Raw genomic sequence first — 22,083 nt, 5'->3', positions numbered from 1 at the left:
TGCTTCTCTTCAGAATTCACCAAGAATGCACATTAAAAGAGTCTGTGGGGTAAAAAACTACAGCTGCCTGACAGACAGGCAGCAGCCTCATTTTACACAACTCTTGTCTGTACTCCACTGAAATAAAAACAACAGGCTGATTCATAACTTCCAAATTATCCATGCAAAAAAGTGGGTCTTCCCCTCCATAATGAGAGTATAGCAGCCTCCTTCCCCAGCGTCGTGCTGGGAAAACAGTCCGCAATCTGCCCCCTCACTGCAGTTGATCCAGACCATACGCACTAAAACAGGCTTTAACAACTCATTTGTTAAAAGCTTGCAATTTATATGGTCCTTTAACAAAAAGCCTATTTTTGATCCTTTCCTCCAGATCTCAGTCTTGGGCCCAGATACTCTGGGAGGGTTTGCCACGCTGGCTGTGGCCATGACTGCGTGCTCTCGTCATGGACTACTCAGGGGGTTACACAGTGGTGCCTCCCCAGTACAGAGTGGAAACTGTCAGACACCCGCAGCCTTAGTGAGCTTTGGGCAGAATTTACCTCCACCTGGACCAAAGCTGCCTGCTTTGGTCCAAAGTCCTGCCTGCCCTGTGCCCTGATGCTGAGATGGCTCATCTTCATGCTCTTTCTTTAAAAGGACTTTCCGGGTTCAACTGAGATGGGAGTCCATGACCAGTGGGGCCTTGCAGCCACCATGTAGGGACATGCTTGGGGCCCTATCTTTCAGCCCTCCTTCTATGGTGGGTGAACCCTACATGATATTTCCATCTATTTTACAATGGAAACACAGAAGGGAACCTTCTTTTCAACAAAGCACGCAATCTAAAATTTCTAAGTGAATAAGGATAGCTGGTGAGAAACGAATATTTACTTGAGCAGAAAGGCTGGGAGAGGCTGTGAAATAAATATTCTGAAACATCCTAACTAGATCTCCTTTGGTTTTATGGAAACATTTAGTTTTCCATGGATTGCTTCATTTTAGCTTTTGTATTATATAAAACACAATTCCTTTGAGCAGTAAATTGGATGAGGTGATTTCCTGAGGTCCCTTCCAATCCAAATGATCCTATGATAGAATGAAGCAAATTTAATACAGCTCAGTAAAACTTTGTTTCCATATAGGAGTCAAAGAAAAACAATCAAATTAAAAAGATGTTTCAACATTTTATCAGCAAAAATTAAATGAAATTCATGCCAAAAATTGAATTGAATGCCGCCACTGCTTTCTGGGGAACAGAACTGGGCGGGTTTGAATTTAAGCAATTGGCCTCAGAGCTAAGACAATGGATTTTGCCTGGTTTATATACATGTTTACAATAAAACTTCCTAATATGATTTAAACTAGTTTTTCCCATGAAAAAAATACATTTTCTAGAGAAGTCTTCAACTAGGACAAACTGTGCTGCATTTTTGAGTGTATTTCCCACAGAAGCAAAACCCACCAGCCACCTAAGAAACACTTTTGCTGGTGCTGAGACTGAACCCATCTGGAAAATTCTTGTAGTACTTTTCTGGTAAAAGCTATATAAGATTGTACTTTACTAAAAAAGCATTTTCTCTCTAGGTTCCTTAGTGGCAATAGAGCAAAAAAAGGTGTTCCTTGGACAAAATAAATAAGCACGTGCATGCGTATATGTGCAGATGTGTGAGATTTCTGCAGCATAGAAACATACAATTGAGGTTACAGCAGTGACAGTCCCATTATAATCCCATTTTCACATGCTAGGAGCTCTCTGAGCTGTATTATTTTCTCACATTATTTACATTTAGTGCCTAGCTCATAGGTGATTTTTTTCTTTTTGGGGTTTCACAAAAACCTATTAATCCATTTTTGAGTTATGAGAGGGTAAAGAAATGCTTTTCCTGCCTCTTAGATTCTTGTAGCCCTGTTACGGCATTGATTTTTACACAGAACTCTCTGCAGAGTTTAATAGCAATCAGCAGCCTGATGTGCCTTAATGACTTCCTCTGTGCGTTCAAAAAATGGCTAAACTTGACAAGTTGAAACCTTCCAAGGGGCCAGTGCTCATTGAGTAATAGCTCCCAGGTCAGTTTGGGATTATTATTTTAAAGTAATAACAGAATAAAGACATAAAGTTTTCCCTGAGTTTATAAAAATGTTTTGAAAATTAGTTTTGTCCTCAGAACAGCCCCTGAGTTTAGAGCTACACGGCCACTTCTCAGCTTGTGCACATTAGATTAGACCCACTGCAGTTACTGTAACTGCAGCAGGGAAGAATCCAAATGCTAAAGGAAATGCAAAGCAGTCAATCACAGCTTCATTGACTTCACTAGAAACATGTAGACAGAAAAATGGTATAGTTAGGTGGAGGATGGGGCCCTTAATGTCAATGTTAGCTGTTTTGCACAGTATTCCTGTGTAGTATTTGAAAGCGAAGAATCCCTGAAAATATAAGCCTGCTCAACACGTAAAATAACATGGCATAAGTAAGATTTTTCTTGTGTCACTCCACCTCATTTATCTCCAACACGCCTGCCAGCGGATAGCAGTGGGACATTGTAAGGATCCTGCCTGCAGGAGCCAATGTGATCTTTGTCCCAAACGTGCCAGCAATTTGCAGATCAGGGTTTTCCTGAGCCAAAAGTCCACATGCCCTTGTGCTTAATGGCTTTCAATCAATTTTCATCTCATTGGTGTCAGTTGGTTTTAAAGCCAAGCAAACATGTAGCCTCCATAACAATAGGACTCCTAATGCTATTTTATGTGTACTCAGAGAAAAGGATGGTAAAACTCAGAGGGACTTTTTTTCTGGGATGAATTTTGCTTTCTGAAAGTTTTGATCATGCAATGAGGCATGAAGAAACATAGCCAAGCAGTGAAATCAATATAAAGTAATACTTCCATTTCCTTTCGATTCTATTTTTGATTATATTTTTCTTCTATAAGTCTATCAGTTAAGTATGAGTTTCAGGGCTGTGACTGAGAACAGAAACAGCATCAGGAACTTGGGACTTACTTTAGCAAGAATCCAGCTTTGCCAGCTCTCATGATTTTTATCATGAGTATCATGAAATTTGGTTGCATGTTTTAAAGTGTCAGCTGCTGATACCACAGTATTGCTAAACTTCTCATTTGAGGTAAAGGAGTTTTCTGTTCTGGCTATTATTATCACAGAGGGAATTCCCCAACATATACTATATAGAAAATGGAAATGAAATCAACAGTAATATTGAAACACATGGATTTTTATAAAGTTTCACAATTTTTTGAGGCCTGACTTACAATGTCCAAAACTTGGAGTGGACAACATTCAGAAAGAAAACTGCTGTGTTTTACTTAGGAGAGTGTGAGCTTTTATATCACATATAGAGAGAAGATAGGGAAGGACATTGCATCAGGTAGAACAAGTGATCCTCAAAAGAGCCTGCAATGTACTGAAAGGAGGTTAAGAAATAAGGTAGATGACCTAGCACAGTCCTTCCTGCATTATGTGTACTCTAACAATAAAAAATTGGAGGTGGGATTTTTGGGGTTTTTTTTAGTTTTTTTTTTTTTTTATTTCATCATTATTCTAGCAGTACAAAGGCATTTGGAAACTCATGGGCCTCTGCTACCCTACAGGCACTGTGTGCACCAGAAGGAAAGTAAAGTCCAAACTGAGAAAATTTCTACAAGATACACTGGCTCTTCAAAAAAGGGTTTTCTGGAGCCTAAAATAATTTCTTTCAGTCCAAGAGAGATTGGGGAGAAATTTTGCCATTGACTAGAAGGAAGCCAGCATTTCACCCTGTGTGCAAGGGTGGGGAATGCTCCCCCCATAGCAGACAGTGCAGGCCCAAGATCTTTGTGTCATATGCTTCCACCCAATAACAGCTTTATAGAAGTAAGTTAAGAATGAATAACTTAACAGCTGCTGAAGGCGGCTCTGAAGTGCTGCTTTCCCTCACTGCACATGAGAAGACAGCCATTAGCATTGCTGCTGCTAGGTTCACTACTCCTTAGGGGATGCTATGCTTGCAGAATGGCCTGGTTTTGTACTGGCAATATGCACACATTTGAAATTGCTTGCATTTGGATGCTATTTGGTGCTCCGTTTTGAGTTAGTGCCGTGTCTGTTATAGATTCTTCTCATCATGGATAATGTGTCTCTTGTGAGCATGAGTCCTATTTTTTATTTTTGTTTGGATAACACTTCTCTTGAATGTCAAAAGATTGCCACATGCATTTTTACACAGCAGTATATTGTTAAAAAAAATTAACAGCTAGAAGATGAACAAATACAAAACAATGAGAAATAACTATTACGCTGCACTACATTTCCACCCAGCGGTCTCTAAGGGCTTCACAAATACTGATAAGTGCATCCTCAGATATTTGCAAACCAGAGAAATATTATCCCCTCTAAGGAAACTGAGGCACAATGATGACGATGGACTGGCCCAAGATCAAGTGGTAAAAGAGAGTTAGCACTGTAAACACCAATTCTGTGTACTTCTTTACAGCTGTTAGTGGAAGGAAAGGTTTTTACACATGGCAGAAGGACTTTGGTCTTTATTCCACTCACTTTTAAGAAGCTCCTACCCATTCTGCATGAGTATTAAAGTCTGATTTTGCTGAATAGCAAAACTTTGACTGACTTCACTCTGAGTTAATGCTGTTTCAGCTACAATATGGGCCTTTCTTCTGAGAATTTCTAGGGAATTGTAGAAATGTAGCATCAGTTCCTCACCCAACTGATGTAAATCACTGGTGCTTCACTGCAGTAGAATTATATCTGGACAAATTAAAAATATGGCCGATGAAAACCAGCTTCTTTTCTTTAGGTATTTAAATCAAAATTACCTAATACCTTTCAGGTGAGAAACAGCAGAAGCTGGGATGTGGCAAGGAAGGATATATTTTCCTTTCTATGCTGAGCATATGGGGACATGCAAAAGTTATCCGGTGATCAGATGTTTATTTTCGGAGCACTCAGAATCTGATTTCAGAGCTTCAGCTCAGCTGTGGTTACACTTATGAGAATGTCTTTACTTTGTAATGTTGGGGGTGGGGGGAGGAATAACTAAGAAAAGGGACAAACGACGTCATATGGAATATCATGGGCTGACAGCATGCATATGGACAAGTTCCATGGACTAAGCAAGGTGCTTGAAGGTCACCCCACGGTAATTTATGTAGCTGCCTAGTGAGGCAAGTTCAAAAAAACCTTCCTGGAAAGCATAAGTTACAGCAGGCAGAGGAACTGCTTAGCTCTGACAGTTTGCCTAAGCTTTTGTTCTAAGAGTAAAAGCTGGGAGAAAATGGATGTGTCAGTAAGTCCCACAGTATGTGTACCTGTGTGTTTATGTTGCAATTTGCAACCAGGAAAGCAATCTTATTAATTCCTGCTAACAACTTTAGCTAACACAGTATCCAAAGACCTCTTCTAGCATTTCTGACTAGTTATGTAAGACAGAAGTAGGTCTATACATTTCTTTGACAGTCACTTTAGCTATACCAGTTTAGAAAACATTACAGATAAGGCAGTACAGTCCCTGTGACAAACTGCTGACACTAGTGAGGTTTATGTCTGCAAAAGTACTGACACAAGTCATATTTATACTAGAATACATGTATTCCCCAGTGCATGCGGAATTGTTTTAACTATACACAAACAAAACCTTAACTTAAATCATTGAATTGGTACACAAATCAGTGTATGAAGACTAGGCTTCAGAAAAAAAAGATTCAAGTCTCGAGTACAACAGGTACTGTTAATTAAAAAGGGTGAAAATCTGCAAAGTAAAAATGTAATGGCCTAATTGCCTAGGAAATGTAAGACTGGCTCTTGGAAGTAAGTTTCAAGTTTAGTTTGGGAGGGACCTATTTATCCAGGAAAGGCTGAAAAGCACTGGTTTCTTGAATAATGACATGCTATAATGGGAAGAATGAGAAGCAATTTGGGCACTATTAGCTACAGTGTTCAAGAGTAATAAGGAGCTTGAAAATTATGTCAGAGAAATGAGATAAAGAAGACTATTATGCTGTTTGAAGGCCATCATCTAGTATAGCTGTGGAGGATAAATGAAAATGAAAACCAGTAAGGAACATAATATGATATGTTTATGGTATTGGATATTTGAGCTATGAGCAGGTGCAACACTACTGGCACCAGTGGAGCTGTCTTCACATGCTTTGCAGTTCAGTGTGGTCCTGTATCTATTTTATATACCTATATTATATAGCATATGTGCTATTGAAACACAGCAGAAAACTTTTGAAATGCATTAGTATGTTGGACTATACAGAGTGGTTAAAATGTGTACCTGGTCTAACTGTTTGCCATCTGAAATACAAGGAGATGAACCTAAATTGTCTGCTGTAAATGCATGTAAATAAGTTCTGGATTTAAGCCCAAATATGAATATACAAATAGATAGAGTTTATAGAATTGTGACACAAAGTCTCAGGGGCTTTGTGGGAATGTCAAAAAATACTCAGCTATCAGAACATTTGCCTGCCATGTTAATACATCTTATGCCTCTGTCACCAAAACAGATTATGGAGATGGCTGTGAAACAGAAAAAAAAAATAGCTTTTATTTAAGAGCTACCTTTGCATATTTTTCCAGACTTAACTAAAGCCATTCAAATGGAGCGACAGCCTAGGATTTCCTTTAAGAAGGGTTTTTAGCATGAGGGATGTAAGCCTCTCATTTTGCATCTGGCAAAGTGGAGTGATCGCTATGGAAATAGGCAGTATAGCCTGCATTTCTGTGTGGTGATCAAGCTAAAGCTTTTCTAAATTGCTGATCTGTTTCCCTTGTTACAGATGAATACATTGGGGAAAGTCGGTAGAAGTTGTCTGGCTTAATGACAGATTGGCACAAGATCCTAAAGCAAGACAAACTTTGATTCTCACCCATGCACTTAGCAACTCATCCCAAAGCTTCACTATCATGAGCTAAGATTCTGGAGAATGAATGATAACTCATTTATGGTGATTTATTAATTGAGGGGACAAAAAAGAATGAAGCTGATTTTTCTACTCTATTGTAAATTACTCTGCAAGCATCTGAAATTCATTGTTATAAAAAGTAATTATTAATTTGTGTAGTGCCACAAATGTATGTCCTAGCTATTAGCCCTGCACAAGTGAGTCTGTTATTTTAATTGACTTCAGTGGGACTGTTTATGTGAATGAGCAAAACATTGGCTGTGAGGGTGCATTTCTCAAAGTCTGAGGCAGAATAATCACATCGGTGTGAACAGACCTCTCTATCCTGGTTTAGGTTACCAACTTCCAATTTCCAGAATGTTGTGAAAAAGAAAAAGAAAAAGAAAAAGAAAAAGAAAAAGAAGAGGAAAAAGAAAAAGAAAAAGAGAAAGAGAAAAAGAGAAAGGACTACCTATATCTTCTTTTCCAATGTGTAAAGCAGTGGGGCATGGCCCCAGCACACAGCTGAGCTGCAAGAGCAGTGAGTATCCCCACCCACAGCGGGGCACTCCAAACCCTTCCCACCCCATAGATCTGATGGGTTGTGTCTTTCATGGGGGCATGGAGCAGCCCACAGGACAAGCATGCAATGGAGCCCAAGCTGCTGGGAATGTAAGGAAGGCATTAACCCAGGCTCTCATTCAGTGGGAGGCTCAGTCTGTCTGTATTTAGGGGAAGCATAGGGCACGTGGCCACTGCAGCTCTACATCAGTGTGGAAGGCAGCAGATAACTGCCCAGTTTCTCCTGTACAACAGCTGGTTATTGTGCTTTGGAGATGTGCATAGTTTCTTCTGGAGGAAATCATCACATCAAATGGATGTCTCTTCCACATATGGAGATATTTTCTCAATGGTCCTTTTGAGCCATCTAAATTCTTCATTTTATAGCATTACGTAAAATATTTGTAATGCTATTAACACACAAGATGAGTCTAAATATGCACAATCCTTTCCTGTTTAAATGAACTATTATAAAGCTCAGACAGTTCACCACCAGCTTTGTGGATCACAGAGTTTCACAGTACTTTACATGGAGAAACAACCAGAAATTTAAATTTTTGAGGTTACCTTTCTAAAAACCTTTGATACTGCCCATGAAAATCAATTTCCTCCATGGAAGTTCAGGACTTGGGAAGGGGGTTACTCTCACATTTTCGTGAATTCCTACAGAAAAGCAAATGACCTATGCTCCTAAGAAGTTGGCAGGTGACTTATTAAACTTCTCTCAAATCTCTTTCAGGAAGTTCATTAAAACTCTATTTGGAAATGGCCAGGTGCTTGCTTCCCGCAGTGCAAGAAGGAAATCTGTCACCCTGTTTAAAAAATTGTTTGGTTACTCGGGATAAAGAAATAATCATTATACCAAGCTATGTGGTTTTGTGGTGGAAAACTGTGTCTTGGTGAGAAAAGTGCCAAGGTCAATGCAATGAAAGACCCACAGTGAACTCGGACCTGATTTCAGAAGTCAGTGGTGGATGGAGGCCAGGAGAACAAAGTCTTTTGTGTGGTTCACTTGAAAACACTTTCTAAGATTCTGGATAAAAATAACACTCTAGCTTGAGAGAGTTTTTAGCTTGAAAAAATATCATTAGAAAATATTTTTATATGTTTTATGCGGATCACTAAGGCTGACAAAATTACCTTGTTTGATGCTGAATCCTGACCTAAATACTACGGCCAAGTCAACTAACAGGAAAATAGTAGGGCTAAGCCTTTTTCATTCTTTATTCTGCCAAACCACTGCCTCTTGCAATCAGGATTGATTACAAACACCCAATTAAGAGGCATTTGGAACATGATCTGAACACTAATCCTGTCTCTTTTTTCTCTTTATACCTAATTATCAGCCTTAAGATGGGTATTAGTGCTTTACTGAGTAGATCTACTTTAGGAACTTCTAAATAAACTAAGAAATCTATACTATCTGCGTAAATGTGTGTATATATGCACAGTCTTACAGATATGCATGCAACGTGTATGCCTGTATCCAAATAGTTCTGTGTAATATGTAAGTCTAGACACATACGCGTAAGACCATGTATATCTTGTTTTCAGACATAATTTCATTCTTTGGAAATACTACAAAAGAAAATAATTGAAGTTGGTTTTACATCAGCATGTATAAAATCCTCTATATTCTAATTATCAAATTATGATCCAATGTTATAGCTTGCAATAAGATATAATTAAAAAACTAATTTTCAGCAACACATAGTTTTTTGGTTTAATTACATTAGCACAGAAGAGGGGGAGTGGAGAGGACAGCACTGTGGGGTTGACTGAAAACATATTGAGAGTTTCACGGGGCTAATGCCAACCACCATGGGTTTCAATTTAAAAAGGACTCAACCCTCTGTTCTGAATTTGTCTCTCTCTGTCCACAGAAAGAATGAAGGATAGGTCCATATCTGACCCCCAATTTTTTCCTGTCTGAAGGGCACCTGATTGTAACACATCAAGACAGAATTTTCCCCACAGTTAACTGTCTGGATCAACAGAAACACCTGCATATGATTGTTACTATAATTTTAATGCGCTACTGTACAGAGATCCAAGTCAAGGCTCTGCTTTGCCAGGGAATGCACCATACACAGAGGGCAATGAATGACCATGAATGCTGGCCAGCACAGACTCCCTAGCTATGATCAAGCAGTCTGGTCATGGTTTCCCTACTACCTCTTCCTGAGAAAACACAAACCCAAACCGCTACTCTAAAAGAAAGAATTGTTAAAACTGTTTGACAATAGAGACTTTCACGAGTTAAGTGCTTGGATGAACAACAAAAGAATCAGTTTATTACACTGTATAATCAGAAAAATAATATAATTTCCAGCTTCTTTCAACTCTTATTTAGTCTCTAAAGCACAATAAAGTGACAGCATTATCTTTAGATACTTGCATCTGATACTTGCGTGCAAACACATGCTGAATCCTGTAGCAAAGAGTACATACTTGTATATATTTTTATGATCCAGAATGTTTAAGTTAAGGAAAAAGTTGTCGGTTTTCTGGTTTGAGTGTGTGCATATATGTAAGAGAGGTAACATGCTCCATGTCTACTGCAACAAGTGTTTTCTACTTCCCTGATCCTACCCAGGTCCTGGCTGATTCCTTTCCTTGACAAGGTTTACTGTAGCCTTCCACAGGGTATCAAATAGCAGTGGTCACCAGCAAGGCTGTCTGGAATCTAGCAGCATATTCTCTGAGAAATTCTTTCATGTGCTTCATGTACATCAGAGAAATGCCCTTGAAGTGCACCCAGAAACATGAGATATCACATGGTCCCCAAATCCACTACAACAACTCATCCTCTAAACTATGCCAAAAACATTTGTTTCTAGTTTTGGCGACAGAATGAGGGATGGTTCCTTCATCCCTTTGGTACTCCCAAATAGTCATTAACACCAAACAGCTTCCGACGGACAGATTTTTGAGGGAGACAATGGGGTGGGGGTGCCTCCCCTTTGGACAAGGTACAGCCTTCTCAGCAGGCGGGTGCTGGGTCTCACGTCCTGCTCATGGCTGTGTCAAGCCTGGCTTTGACAGAGAGACCTTCATGCCTTTGCCAGACTCCTGCAGTGAAGTATGCAGTGGGGTGGCTCAGGGTGTGTGGGCTGGGCGATTGGGTTAATTAAATGAGAGCAAACAGCTGCCCTCAGTAGTGAGGAGTGGGCATTCCCTCCTCTCCTGGGTACTTCATCCCCAGGCAACCCACTAAAAGCCCAATGCTGATGCTTAGCGGAGCAGGGACAGGCCGTTAAAACCGTATTTGAAAGCTGAGAGGCCTTGGCTTCTTCAGGCTTCTCTGCTCACCTACAGGCAAATATGTTCTCACAGGCCTGTATGAATCTGCTCCTTTGCTAGCTCTGCTACTTACCCCATGTTGTCAGCTGCAGGCATCTCATTGCCTGTTGAGCTCAACAGTGGTGGAGGGAGAGGGAATTGGGAAGCTCTCACTGACATTCACCATCAAAATGACTGATACAGTCATAAACCAGTCCTACAGGGCCTGTGCTGCACCCTTCCTCACAGCCTTAAAGAATAACAGGAGACAGCTCTGTAGAAGCAGAGGGTAAAAATCCCCATCGCTTCCAACAATATTGGGGCTGGACCCTCCATTACACCTGAGATGCCTTTGGTGCAGCTTGTGGGAGCAGTTCAGGTCTGATAAGCCTGAAGCCAGGCTCTAGCTGCACCTCTGGGCAGTCAGAAAGCACCTACCACGTGTGCAGCCGTTGACAGGACCCTTCTGACAGGCAAGGCTTGACAGGCAGCCCAGCAATGCCCTTTACAGGCAGTTCTCCTCTAGACAGGCAGAAAGGACATGTGCACCCTTACCTTCATTGGTTCAAACCAAAGGGCTCAAACTGCCCCTGCACAAGAGAAACACCAGGCACAAGGTCTACACAAAGCAGTCCTCACCGCATGGAAGAATAGGAACCAGGATTCAGCCATAAGCAAATGAAAGCTTAAACTTTGCAGAAACTAAAGAAAGGCTGTGCCGTGGCTTGCCGTACTCCTGTTTATTTTACCAACCTCAGTTTGTTATACCTACAGATTTATAGCATAAATCCATTGACATTATTTAGAAATAAAATGGATGGATGACTTTCTAACATCATTAGGGTCTATATTCTGTGGGGCTACAGCTTCATTCTGTAGGTCTGGACAGCTATGCTTTCTTACTCAGGGATCTGGAGGAGCTGTTTTCTTCTATATAAACAAACATAGGTATTTTTTGCTCTGTATTCTACAACTGACCACAATTTCTGCATATGTCTAATCTCATCATTGTAACTAATCCCTGGTAAATGCAATATAAAAAATGATTACCTATGACATATTTCCTTCTACAACTTGAATGTTTCCAAAATGGGTGATTTTTCCATTTCAAGTGATTTGACAGCATTGTTGTATATACTTTATAATTGTCAAGCAAAAATGATGTTTACTCTCTACATCTGTAAATGATGGACAATAAACGGTTGTGCTGTGTGGTGTACCTGTGAAAACCCTGTAAAACAATACGGTCAAGTCTGGCAACAAAGTCAATAATTTGTCAGTAAGGAAACCACTATTGGTCTTTCTCTACTCAACCCTCCACCTTTCTTAAGCCCTTTTCTTGTGAAGCTTCACATTCATTTTCTTAATGTTTTTAACCTAGTGTCTGTGAAATTTTTATTGCTCCCTAGATAATGACATCTGATCTGAATGTAACCACACACCTCTTTGCTCAGCAACATTTGCCACAAACCATTATAAATTATCATGCTGATAGTGTGCATTGCTGGGAAACCGGAAAAGTTCCATAAATTCAAAGTACTGTATCAGTGACATTCTTGTTTATTATCTAGGTATAAAGTTTTACTAGATTCAAGATGGCTACATTTACACAGTAGGATACTTCAGCAACACGAGACTCGTACAGCTTGCGCTAAGTGCTGAAAAGCATTTACCACATGCGACAAACACTGGAGCATTTTAACTAATACGTAGCCATATGTTTTGTCTCTTCTATTCATTTTAACCATGTTCCTGACTCCAAAAATGCATAGTTATTACTGGGGCTTGCTTGAGAAAAGGCAAAACGGCAAACAGAAATTATTTTTCTCTTAAAGTACAAACATAATTTCTGTTTCCTGGCCTCCTGAAAAGGAGGCAGAGCACTCATTAAAGTTAAAAGTTAAAAAGAGACTATGTATTTTTTCATTATGTATGTCCTTGATAACCATCTGTGGTTGACATGACTGTATACTTCCCGTCGAGACCCAGTATTTCTATTATGCTGGTTCAGTATTTCTGGCTAGGTTGTTTTTTATGAGGTGAACCTAGCCTGTGTGAACATATTTTTAATTATTCGCGTATCTTTATTCTTCAAAACTGTGTAAGCCGAGACCTTTGGAATAGCTCCAGAGAAACAGGAATTTTCACCATGTTTGCTTGAAATTTAAAACAACTCAAATGGTTCTGATTGTCAGAAAATCATACATATATGAATTTTATTAGCAGTCATTTGAGAAATACTTATTCATTAAAGCATAGCATAATAAGTAGGTAAATCAAGGGCATATTTTTAAAATTAATTCCAAACCCTAACACACAAAGAGACTAACTGGGAACAGCTTCAGTACAGCTAATGCTTAAATTTGCTGCTTTTGATTCTCCTCAGAGAATCGACCTTTCACCAGTTTTACATTTCAATACATCTAGCCCTCTATACAGAGTAATATTTTTTAAAGTTAGATAAGGCCACTTGATTTTCTTGTTGGCACTACAGAACAAGAAGGTAACCTTTCCAAAGTCACATAGTTTCCCTCCCTGGGCTCAGGGGATCTTTGTTATTAATGTTGTTTTCAATGCTAACTAAAGTCCAAGATGCAATGAACAGCATTATAAGAAGATTTTGGGAGCTAGGCCAACAAGCTAATCTTCTCCTCTAGTCTACTCTAATTGTATGGGGCATTTTTTTGTTCCCAGACATGAATTCCCCTATCTCTCTTTTTCTATCTGCATTTCATATTTAAGTGCTTATTAATTTCCAGTGCTAAACCTTTCAATAAACTAGAGTGTAACCTAAATTGCACATTTCTAGATTCCAGACTGAGCTGTTAATAAACTAAGTGTATTAGGAAATCTGAATGTACTTAGCTGCAAAACCAAAAAATCTTGTGATATGTTTTATTGCATTTATCTCCTCTCGTATCCAATATTTGGTACAAGGAATGTGAATTTTGTAAGTAGACGCTGAAATTTCAAACCACAGAGATTGTTGACAAATTTCTGTTGCTGAAATAATTTTCTATTATTCTGGTCCTAAGATTTTTGGCACAAATACAATCCCTCTCAAGTTAAAAAGAGCAATATTCAATCTAAGTGAAGTAGCAACTGAGTAATTTAGCATAATCTAGAAGATCAGCGTTTCAGCATAGACCAAATAACAGTAAAGTCATCACCACTGCGCACTGCAAAGACAGTGCAAACAAGCCTGTTTAGAGACTTCCTTCTACCCACTACCACCTCATTACTGCAGTGGATCCACTTTCAGAGGAAGAAATAATGCAGGGGGGAACAGTGGACAATGAATATTGAGAAGGAAGCAGTGGAAGGAGGGAGTCAATCCCTTCCCTGGACCCAGTTCAGCTCAGTCTAGCACTGTTTAGCACAACACTATGCCACAAAGATTACTTGTTCCTCAAATAATTGTATGCTGTACACCATTTCACTCCTGTCAAAGACCATGTTGGTTTTACAGCGTTGGAAAAACATGTATTCTAGCAAGGAACAAAAAGGACTTGACACTGAAATATGCTTGATATAATTTCCTAATCTCTATCTAAGAGACACGGAGAGACAGACAAACATTTTAAAGCATTAGGACTGTCCCACAGAATGAAAGCAAAACCTGTATCAAGAAGACACAGGGAAGTGAATTACTGCCTGAGCATGACAAATTAAAAATTAAAGAACGGGAAGTCAGCGTGTGAACATATGGTGTGAATATGAGCTGTGGCTCCAACACCACAGTAAAACCTCATTTTAATGAAGAATCAGTTTCGTTTTATGAGCATAGGGTTTTCCTGCATTATCACCCAACTGTGATACTGAAATGCTGATATAGAAGAGATTATAAAAACAAACCAAACAACTAAGCACCACACTGCACCATTAAAGAATTTGATTTTTAAGGGAAATCAATAACTGTGATCTAAGTAATCAATTTATAGATAATAGGAACGAAGACGTGCATGGTAAAAATGAGGTGCTTGAGTACAGTTGCCCTCTTTCTCTAAGTCCAACACTCTAACCTCATGGTCTGTTACAATCACTCCTGATGATGCTGAGCATCATTTTACAAGACCAAATCCTTTAAAATCCCAAATACTTCCATGAAATGCCAAGCACCAATGGCTATTGAGTTTAATCTTTCTGACATGCAGAGAAAACTCTGACTGGTAGCATTAATGAACAATAACTCTCTCTCTTGCAGTTGTCAGAAGGGGATGAGAAAACCATGATACTCAAGAAATTTTTAAATAATGAATCACTAAAATACTTTCTTCATGAAGCCAGTGGCTGAATTTAGAAGGCATGTTGAAGAGGGCAATGACCTGACCATGTGTTGCCTTGTGCAAGCTATGCTATGTGTTTTACAGATTTGGGGAAAAGTGAAGAACAGCTTCTGGAAGGCTCTGACTCCCCTTGTCACTCCTGGTCAAAGGGAATGGAAGCAGAGGGGAGCAAAGGGAGCCTCAGAGATCCCCTTCTGTCTCTCAGGGCACTACTGTAGAGCAGGAGGAGGGGGAAGCAGAGCTACTGGCTATAAATCAGCAGCAAAGGGAGAAAGGGGGAAATATGACTATCAGTCCTGCAGTCGACTGCCCATTAATGAGTGAGAGTAAATGCCAGACTGACTCTGCGTTAAGAGGATTTGGCAATTTATAAATTGCCTGTTTCTGCTATAGGCTATTTGTAGCTGTGGAGATACAAAATGAAAGGGAACTATTTTTTAAAAAACTCTAGAGACTTACTCAAAAAAGCACACGCAATGAATCGCACCCCCATAACGCGCATCACCACCATCATCCACCCGCATGCCCATCAGGCAGACAGGATTCAAATACACTTTCTAAACCTCGAAAAGTTGCAAAGATGTTTTTAACACACCCCCACCCACCAAACCCCCGCTCCGCAGGATGCTCCGCTGAGCGCCTCCTCCCTCGTCCCATAGCAGCGGCCGCCCGCAGCGCCTGCACAGCGGCGGGGAGCGACCCCGGGCGCGGCGCGGAGTCCCGCGGAGCCCAGCGCGGCGGCGGCAGCGGCGGGCCGGCAGGTGGCGCCGTGGCGCTCCGCAGCGCGGCGCCCGCACTTACTTGCAGTCGCGATCCTCCAGGTCGAAGTGGGGGTTGAAGTTGATCATGATCCTCTGGTAGGGCTCCGGGGCCTGGATCAGCCACTCGCATTTTTGGCTAGGGTGGTAGGACTGGGGGTAACCGGGAGACGTGAGGTACCCGGGATTGACGATTTTGATCGTGTCGCCGCACTTATCTGCGGGGGAAAGCAAACAGATTGGCTTTTCTCAGTTCCCCCCGCGGCATGCACCTGGTTTCAGCCTGCAGCAGCGAACCAGCGAACCGCCGTGGCACTGCTGGGGGGTGTTGCAGCCTTCTTCAAGCAACTTTTGCTGCATCCTTGTGCTTTTAGCACAGACATCCCTGCTACATATTACCGCAGGGAAGAGGTCTGCGTCTCAGTGCCCATCGTGTCCGGCAGCTGAACAGACAGCAGGTAGCAGAAGATACCCCATTTCTAAACACCATCCTTTCAAAAAGCCCCCTGCCCTGAGCAAACAGTGCCCCTTACGGTGTTAAAACCTTGCATCCTCACAACAGTGTTAAATGTTGGCTCAGAAAGATATCTGAGACCCAATTATCTGTAAAAAGTATAATCTTCTTAAGTATGAAGTTTTAAGGAAAACTGGGAGGAGAGCTAAAAGGATGCCGTTTGACCCCCTGCCCAGCTATGAGATAAGCCTGGTCTGTGTCACTGACCACTGGGATTGTCTTGTTGGATCCAAGCTCATTTGCAGCAGACCCTCCCTTTGTTTTATCAGTCCATAAATCTCCACAGGTTGAAACTATCTGTGCTCTTCAAACCCAGGGTAGCAGAGAACAAAGTGGTTTTAGTGAAGCAGAAATCATCCACTATTTATTTCTTCAAGGAAGTTTGTTCATGCTTGGAGACTGCATCAAAGTAATGGAGCAGAACAACATCCTTTCCTCTTCCCTCCCTCCTCCCAACAACAACAAAGATTTCTTTTTAATAGCAAAATAGTTGCAAAAGTTTCCAGAATCACCAAGTGTGACTGTGAAATGTGGTATGCTGCATCTTGCTCCTTTGGCCGGCATTGTCAGGGTTGCATTTTAAGGTTTATAGGAAAAATAAAAAGGGACAAGAAACCCAGCCTACACGGTCACTCACTTCACTATCCAGTGCAGGTTTGTGTTACCACTTTTTTACTACTATGGATTTCTTTCTATAGACTTTCAGGAAGGAAAAACTTTCTCCAGACATTGATCGTTTAATTTTGAGCAATAAAATATAAAAGAAAACTGCAGGCAGGAAGAAATGTCCACACTAAAAAGCAAGGCTGTATATCACTACATCCCAATAGTAGTATACACAGGCTGCAGTGCTGACTCTAATAACATTCCCTGTGAAAGCAAAATGGCATGCCTTGCTCTCAGTATGAATTTATAAGGGTACAGGATTTTATTGTAGGAAAAACAGGTCAAATGGAAGTGAATGAGGAAACGCACATCAAAAATGCATAAAGCTATACTCTTTATAGAAATCTTTTGCCATAAATTAGGAGGGAAGGGGATGATATGTACTCAGCTGTATGGTCAAAACATGCTAAGCATATTGCTGGGAAAGGTTATCTTATTATTTATTTCTGCCTTGCCTTTGCAAAATAGGCTGTTTTCCTCTGACCAGAACAAAAGGTGTTGCAACTCAAAGCCCAAAAGCTGTCACTGGTGATCTTGCTAATTCGCTGTCCGGGGCTCTCAGGGAACCTTGCCTTTTCCTCCCTGTGTAAGCACACTCGGAAAGTGATCCTGCCTCATTAAGCCCACTCCAGCCCTGCAAACAACATGGCAGAGTCTGGCATCTGTTAAATGCCTGAAATAAAGCAGCGCTGCTTCCAGTCACTTGACAGAGTCACTTCAGAGGACGCTGAGGTGGACTCACTACTACCAGCACTCTTTAATCTGTGACTTCTGGGAAAGTGACAGTGTAATAAGATAATATGGTCTGCTAGACTCCCTGGCTCTGTGCAATCTCTCTCACACTTGATTAAGAAGAGCAGTTTCTAATGACTTTGGACCATTAGTTCTAAATAGGGTTAATGAATTAATTTAGCAGACACTAGTACTGCGTGTAGGTGAAGGTGGCATTAGTAGGTCTGGTAGGTTTCAGAGGAGGTTAATGGCCTTGGTGACTCCAGCAGGGCCACACATTAACTGCTAACAGTGGAGGCTTTTGCCAGCAACCCACCCTATACCCTTTCTTTTACTGGGGAGAAATGATCAACAAGATCAGCGGGTGGCCCACTCCCACCCCTCAGAGGGTGCAGGACTAGAGGCAGCTCTGGTTTATGTGGGAGCCATATGTGGGGATGGGGGATAAGCAAAGCGCACCTCTCGGAGCATCCCCAAGCCAGGCTTGGCACACGCCTCTAGCGCCTTCGCTCCTGTGCCACAGCACTGGAGGAGGCAGCTCGTCCTGATTAAATTAAGCTGCCTCCTCAAAACATATTGGGAAAGAGATTAACTTCCATCATAAAACATGCAATTTTAATACTCTCTTTTCCACGACACTCCACTTGCGGTCCCTTATTAAAACAATATACCAGCGTAAGTGGAGGGTGCTCTCTTCTTTTAATTACTTTGATTGAAAACTCAGTCAGGCAAAAGTAAATATTTGATAATTACTTAATAATAATTGCCCAGGATTTGTCGGGGAAGGAAAACTCACATGATCTGTTTCATGTGTGAGAGCTAAACGTCAAGCAGTCCCACAATTAGACCATCTTTAAAAATGCATCATGCAGTGAAATATGCACAGTGCTCTGGCATTGTTCAGGGAAGGAGGAGCATGCTGCTTTTAATTAGTTGTGTTTTCAAGGGCTGCCTGATAGTAAACTAGCTACATCAGTCATTTGTTAAGGGATTTCTTCTCTTGGAAGGGAGTCTTGAGCCTTCACAGAGAAGCTCAGCTTCCTTCTTGGCACTGTGCAAGTTGCATGTAAACTGCAGACTTGGGGAAGGGGTAGCGTAGAGAGCTCTCCGTTTAAAGACTACCCGCAGGTACACACACATCTTATAAAAGGCATGATAATCTGAAATTTTATGCTTTGTAAAAAAGCAAGGGGGGTGGGGAGAGCCTTTCCTTTAAAGTGTTCATTATCTTTCAGATATCGAAGGCAAGACTTATTTAATTGCCTATGGGAGGAAACATTATTAAGATAATTGGCTGTCCTGATGTAGTGAGAGCTAGCAGCCTGCTTTATGCCACAACCTAAAAGAACAGAAAATAAAGTAGGAAGGCTTTGCCGGGCCGGCGATCCTGGGGCGAGGGCCGCGCCGCTGCCTCCCCCGGTGAAAAATTCCCTCGCCGGGCCCGGGCCGGTGCCGTTCCAGTCCCCGCCGTGTCCGCTGCCCGCGCCCCGCTCAGGCAGCCCCGAGCCCAGCCCCGTAGCTGCCTGCCCAAGCTGAGACTCGACGTCCCCGTGACACTCACCGCTTCGCAGAGCCCTGACGAGGGTGAAGGTGAGGGCTGCACAGTGCAGGAGAAGTCCCCAGTCCATTTTCCCTTCGACAGCAGGGAAAGGAGGCAGAAAAATGAAAAAAAAAAAAAAAAAAAAAAAAAAAAAAGCCTTCCACGCACAACTCTTCCTAGATCTTAAATCCTCCGGCCGGAGTCAGGAGCAGAAGGCACGGCCCGCAAGGGCACTCCCGGGGGCAGGGGACGCTGGCTTCTTTCTGCGCCTCAAGTCGCCCGCATCCTGTCATTTAGCTCCGGCTCCCGCTCCCTTTCCCCACACTTGTTCCTTCTCCGGGCGCGGCTGCCCCTGCCATTCCCAGCGAGACTAGAAAGCCAAATGAAAACGAGGGGAAAAACAAAAAACACCCAACGAAACCCAACAAACATACAAACAAGACAGACAAAAATCCTCGCGGCTGCTGGCACCTCGGGAGCGCTCTGCCGGGGCGGGCTCCGAGAGACGGGGCGGGGGTGCTCTGCGAGAGGAGATAAGGAAGGGAAGCGGCCCTGAGCGGGGACCAGCCGGCCGCCAGAGTTTGGCAAACTGCGTCCCCCCCGCCTGCCCCGTTCTCCCGCGGGGCCGGCAGCCCCGGGGCGGCGGTGACGGGCGCTGCCCGGCTGTGCCCGGCGCCCCGCACTCACCTGCCCCGGCGGGAGGCGAGCGAGCGCGCTGTAGCCGCAGGGACTCCCGGCCGGACGGGGAAAGGGGAAGCGCCCGGGCGGCTCCTGCTCGCAGCCTGAGGAAGAGGAGCGCAACTCAGCGGCAATAAGAGAGGCCGAGGAGCCGCCGTCTCCCAAGCCCCAGTCCCCTCCCCCTCCACGCCCTCCTTCTCCTCCTCCTCCTCCTCAGCCCCCCAGGACATCGGCAGCGCGGAAGAACCAACAAACAAACACGGCCCTGACACTCAGCCGAGGCGGGGGCTGGCTCGGGAGGACGCGGAGGGGGAAAGGGGTGGGGAGAGGCAGCGTCCCCCGCCACGGCAGGTAGAGCCGATCCGGGCGGAGACACCCACCTGCGCCCCGCAACCCCCGCACAGCCAGGCCCGGCCCGGCCCGGCCTCCCCCATCGCCCCGGCCCCGCAGGCAGAATCGCACACATGCACCCAGCCCGTGTCCCGGCTTGCTCGCTCCGTGGTGTTCCGCGGGCACCCTGCCCTGTCCCCTCCCGGCTCTCCCCCAACCACTCCCTTTTTGTTTAGTGGGAATGTGCAGCCAAGCCCCACGCGTGTCCCTCGGAGTCCCAAGCTGTCCCCCAGTGGGACACCACCATCCCCTGTGATCCTAGCGGCTGCTGGCTGCACTGGTGTGGGCTGTGAGGATGCCCCGTGGAGGCACCCCCAGGTGGCAGGTCAGCCAGACCCACTGCCCTTGTCCCCTTTGCATTTCTGCATCTCTGGGGCGTCTTCCTGAACCCTCTCCCTCCAGACCCTCTTCCCTCTTACCTTCTTACCCTGCCTGTCGCTCCTGCCTCTCTCAGCTTCCCTTGCGGCTTTGCCACCCAGTCTGTCTGTCTCTCATGAAGCCTCTTGAGGGGTTGAGGAGCTGCTGGGGTCCCCCTGGGTCAGCTCTCCTCCTCATGGAGGCTATGTGGTATGAAATCTCTACTAGGGAGTGTGTGTCTCCTGAACAATCCCCCCTACCCCCCCCTCTTCCCGGCACCAGGGGACAGGCACAAAGCAGGGACACAGCGAGCTCTGAATCTTGCTTTTTGGCTGCACGGTCTGATGCTCACCAGCTATGGGGCCTGTCCTTTCCTTGCCCCATTGCCCTGCCATACCGGCTATCCTTGCAGCCAGCAGTGATTACCTAGATGAACCCAACCGCTTGTTTTATGTGGAGTGCTTTGAGCTCCACCTGTGTGGAGACAATCCAGTCACTGGGATGGGAGTTAGAGGAAGAGCTCTAAGGCTGAAAGCTGAAACACTGTGTTAAAAGGTCCCCAAAGATGGGTCTGCGCTAGGAAAATGACCTGCAGCCAACAGTGGATGTCAGCCATTCTCATCTCCCAGAGCGGAGTTTGAAAACTATTTGTTACTGGTACATAGCCGAGGCAAACACTGTTAACGCTTTATCAGGAAAAGGGCCTGTTGGAGCACATGCTCCACAAGGAATCTCTCTGAAGGATGCAGAGGGAAAAGAGTTTGGCTTTGCTGAGGGCAGGGTCATCCTCCAAGTGTCGCCACAGCAGTAAATCCCTGTCCACTCTGAAGATATAAACGTGTTTGAAATAGTTTTCAAACATAGTCGTAAGTCTGCAGCCACACAGATTAACTACAAATGTGTTACATCTGTGTTCAGAAATCATACACAGATTCAGCCTCCTTCATCCCTTTGTCTCTAGCTCCAGTTCTGAGCCTTCCACACTCACTCTCCCTCACTGCCCTTTTGAAGCCCCGACATTAAGGTCAGCCGAAGTCTGGAGATTAAGTCCGTAGGAAATCTGTCTTCTGGTTTCATACTGCACACTGTCTCATCACTTTCTGAGTTTTTGCCAGACATTTCCCTTTCGTGATTGCAGTTTTGTAACATCGTGCACTAAAGTGCAGTTTGATTCTGTTAAACTCCCTGTATGCTTCATTCTTTCCTTTCTTAGCTTCTGCCTCTGCCCTTGCTCTTGCCCCTGCTCCTGCCCCTGCCTGTGCCTGCAGCCAGGCTGGAAACCAGGCAGGCTGGAACTAGTCAGACTTGAGTTATTGGGTTCAGTTTCATTTCCCCATCTTTAGGCAGTCTCTGGATCATCATATCCAATACTTACGCGTTTCCTTGATTGATTGGGATGTATATTTTATGGCTAGCACATTAAGCCCCTTTATTTTTTTTTCT

At 43.4% G+C, this 22,083-nt stretch overlaps 1 protein-coding gene across 4 annotated transcripts in view; it reads right to left on the bottom strand.

Moving 5' to 3' along the window:
* NRP1 (neuropilin 1) overlaps positions 1-20,023 on the bottom strand; it is a 114,425-nt gene extending 94,402 nt beyond the window's left edge. For all 4 annotated transcript variants that reach the window (XM_030479126.1, XM_030487747.1, XM_030496211.1 and 1 more), the window contains exons 1-3: positions 19,903-20,023; positions 19,237-19,736; positions 15,807-15,981 (exon numbers count right to left, since the gene is read on the bottom strand). In XM_030479126.1, coding sequence (XP_030334986.1) covers positions 15,807-15,981; positions 19,237-19,303 — 242 coding nt within the window. In that variant the 5' untranslated portion in view covers positions 19,304-19,736; positions 19,903-20,023. The remainder of the gene's footprint in view (positions 1-15,806; positions 15,982-19,236; positions 19,737-19,902) is intronic.
* Positions 20,024-22,083: the final 2,060 nt, after the last annotated feature.

The sequence above is a fragment of the Strigops habroptila genome, chromosome 1 (assembly GCF_004027225.2).
Source record: "Strigops habroptila isolate Jane chromosome 1, bStrHab1.2.pri, whole genome shotgun sequence".
Classification (NCBI taxonomy): Eukaryota; Metazoa; Chordata; class Aves; order Psittaciformes; family Psittacidae; genus Strigops; species Strigops habroptila.
This window is presented reverse-complemented; position numbering and strand designations above follow the sequence as displayed.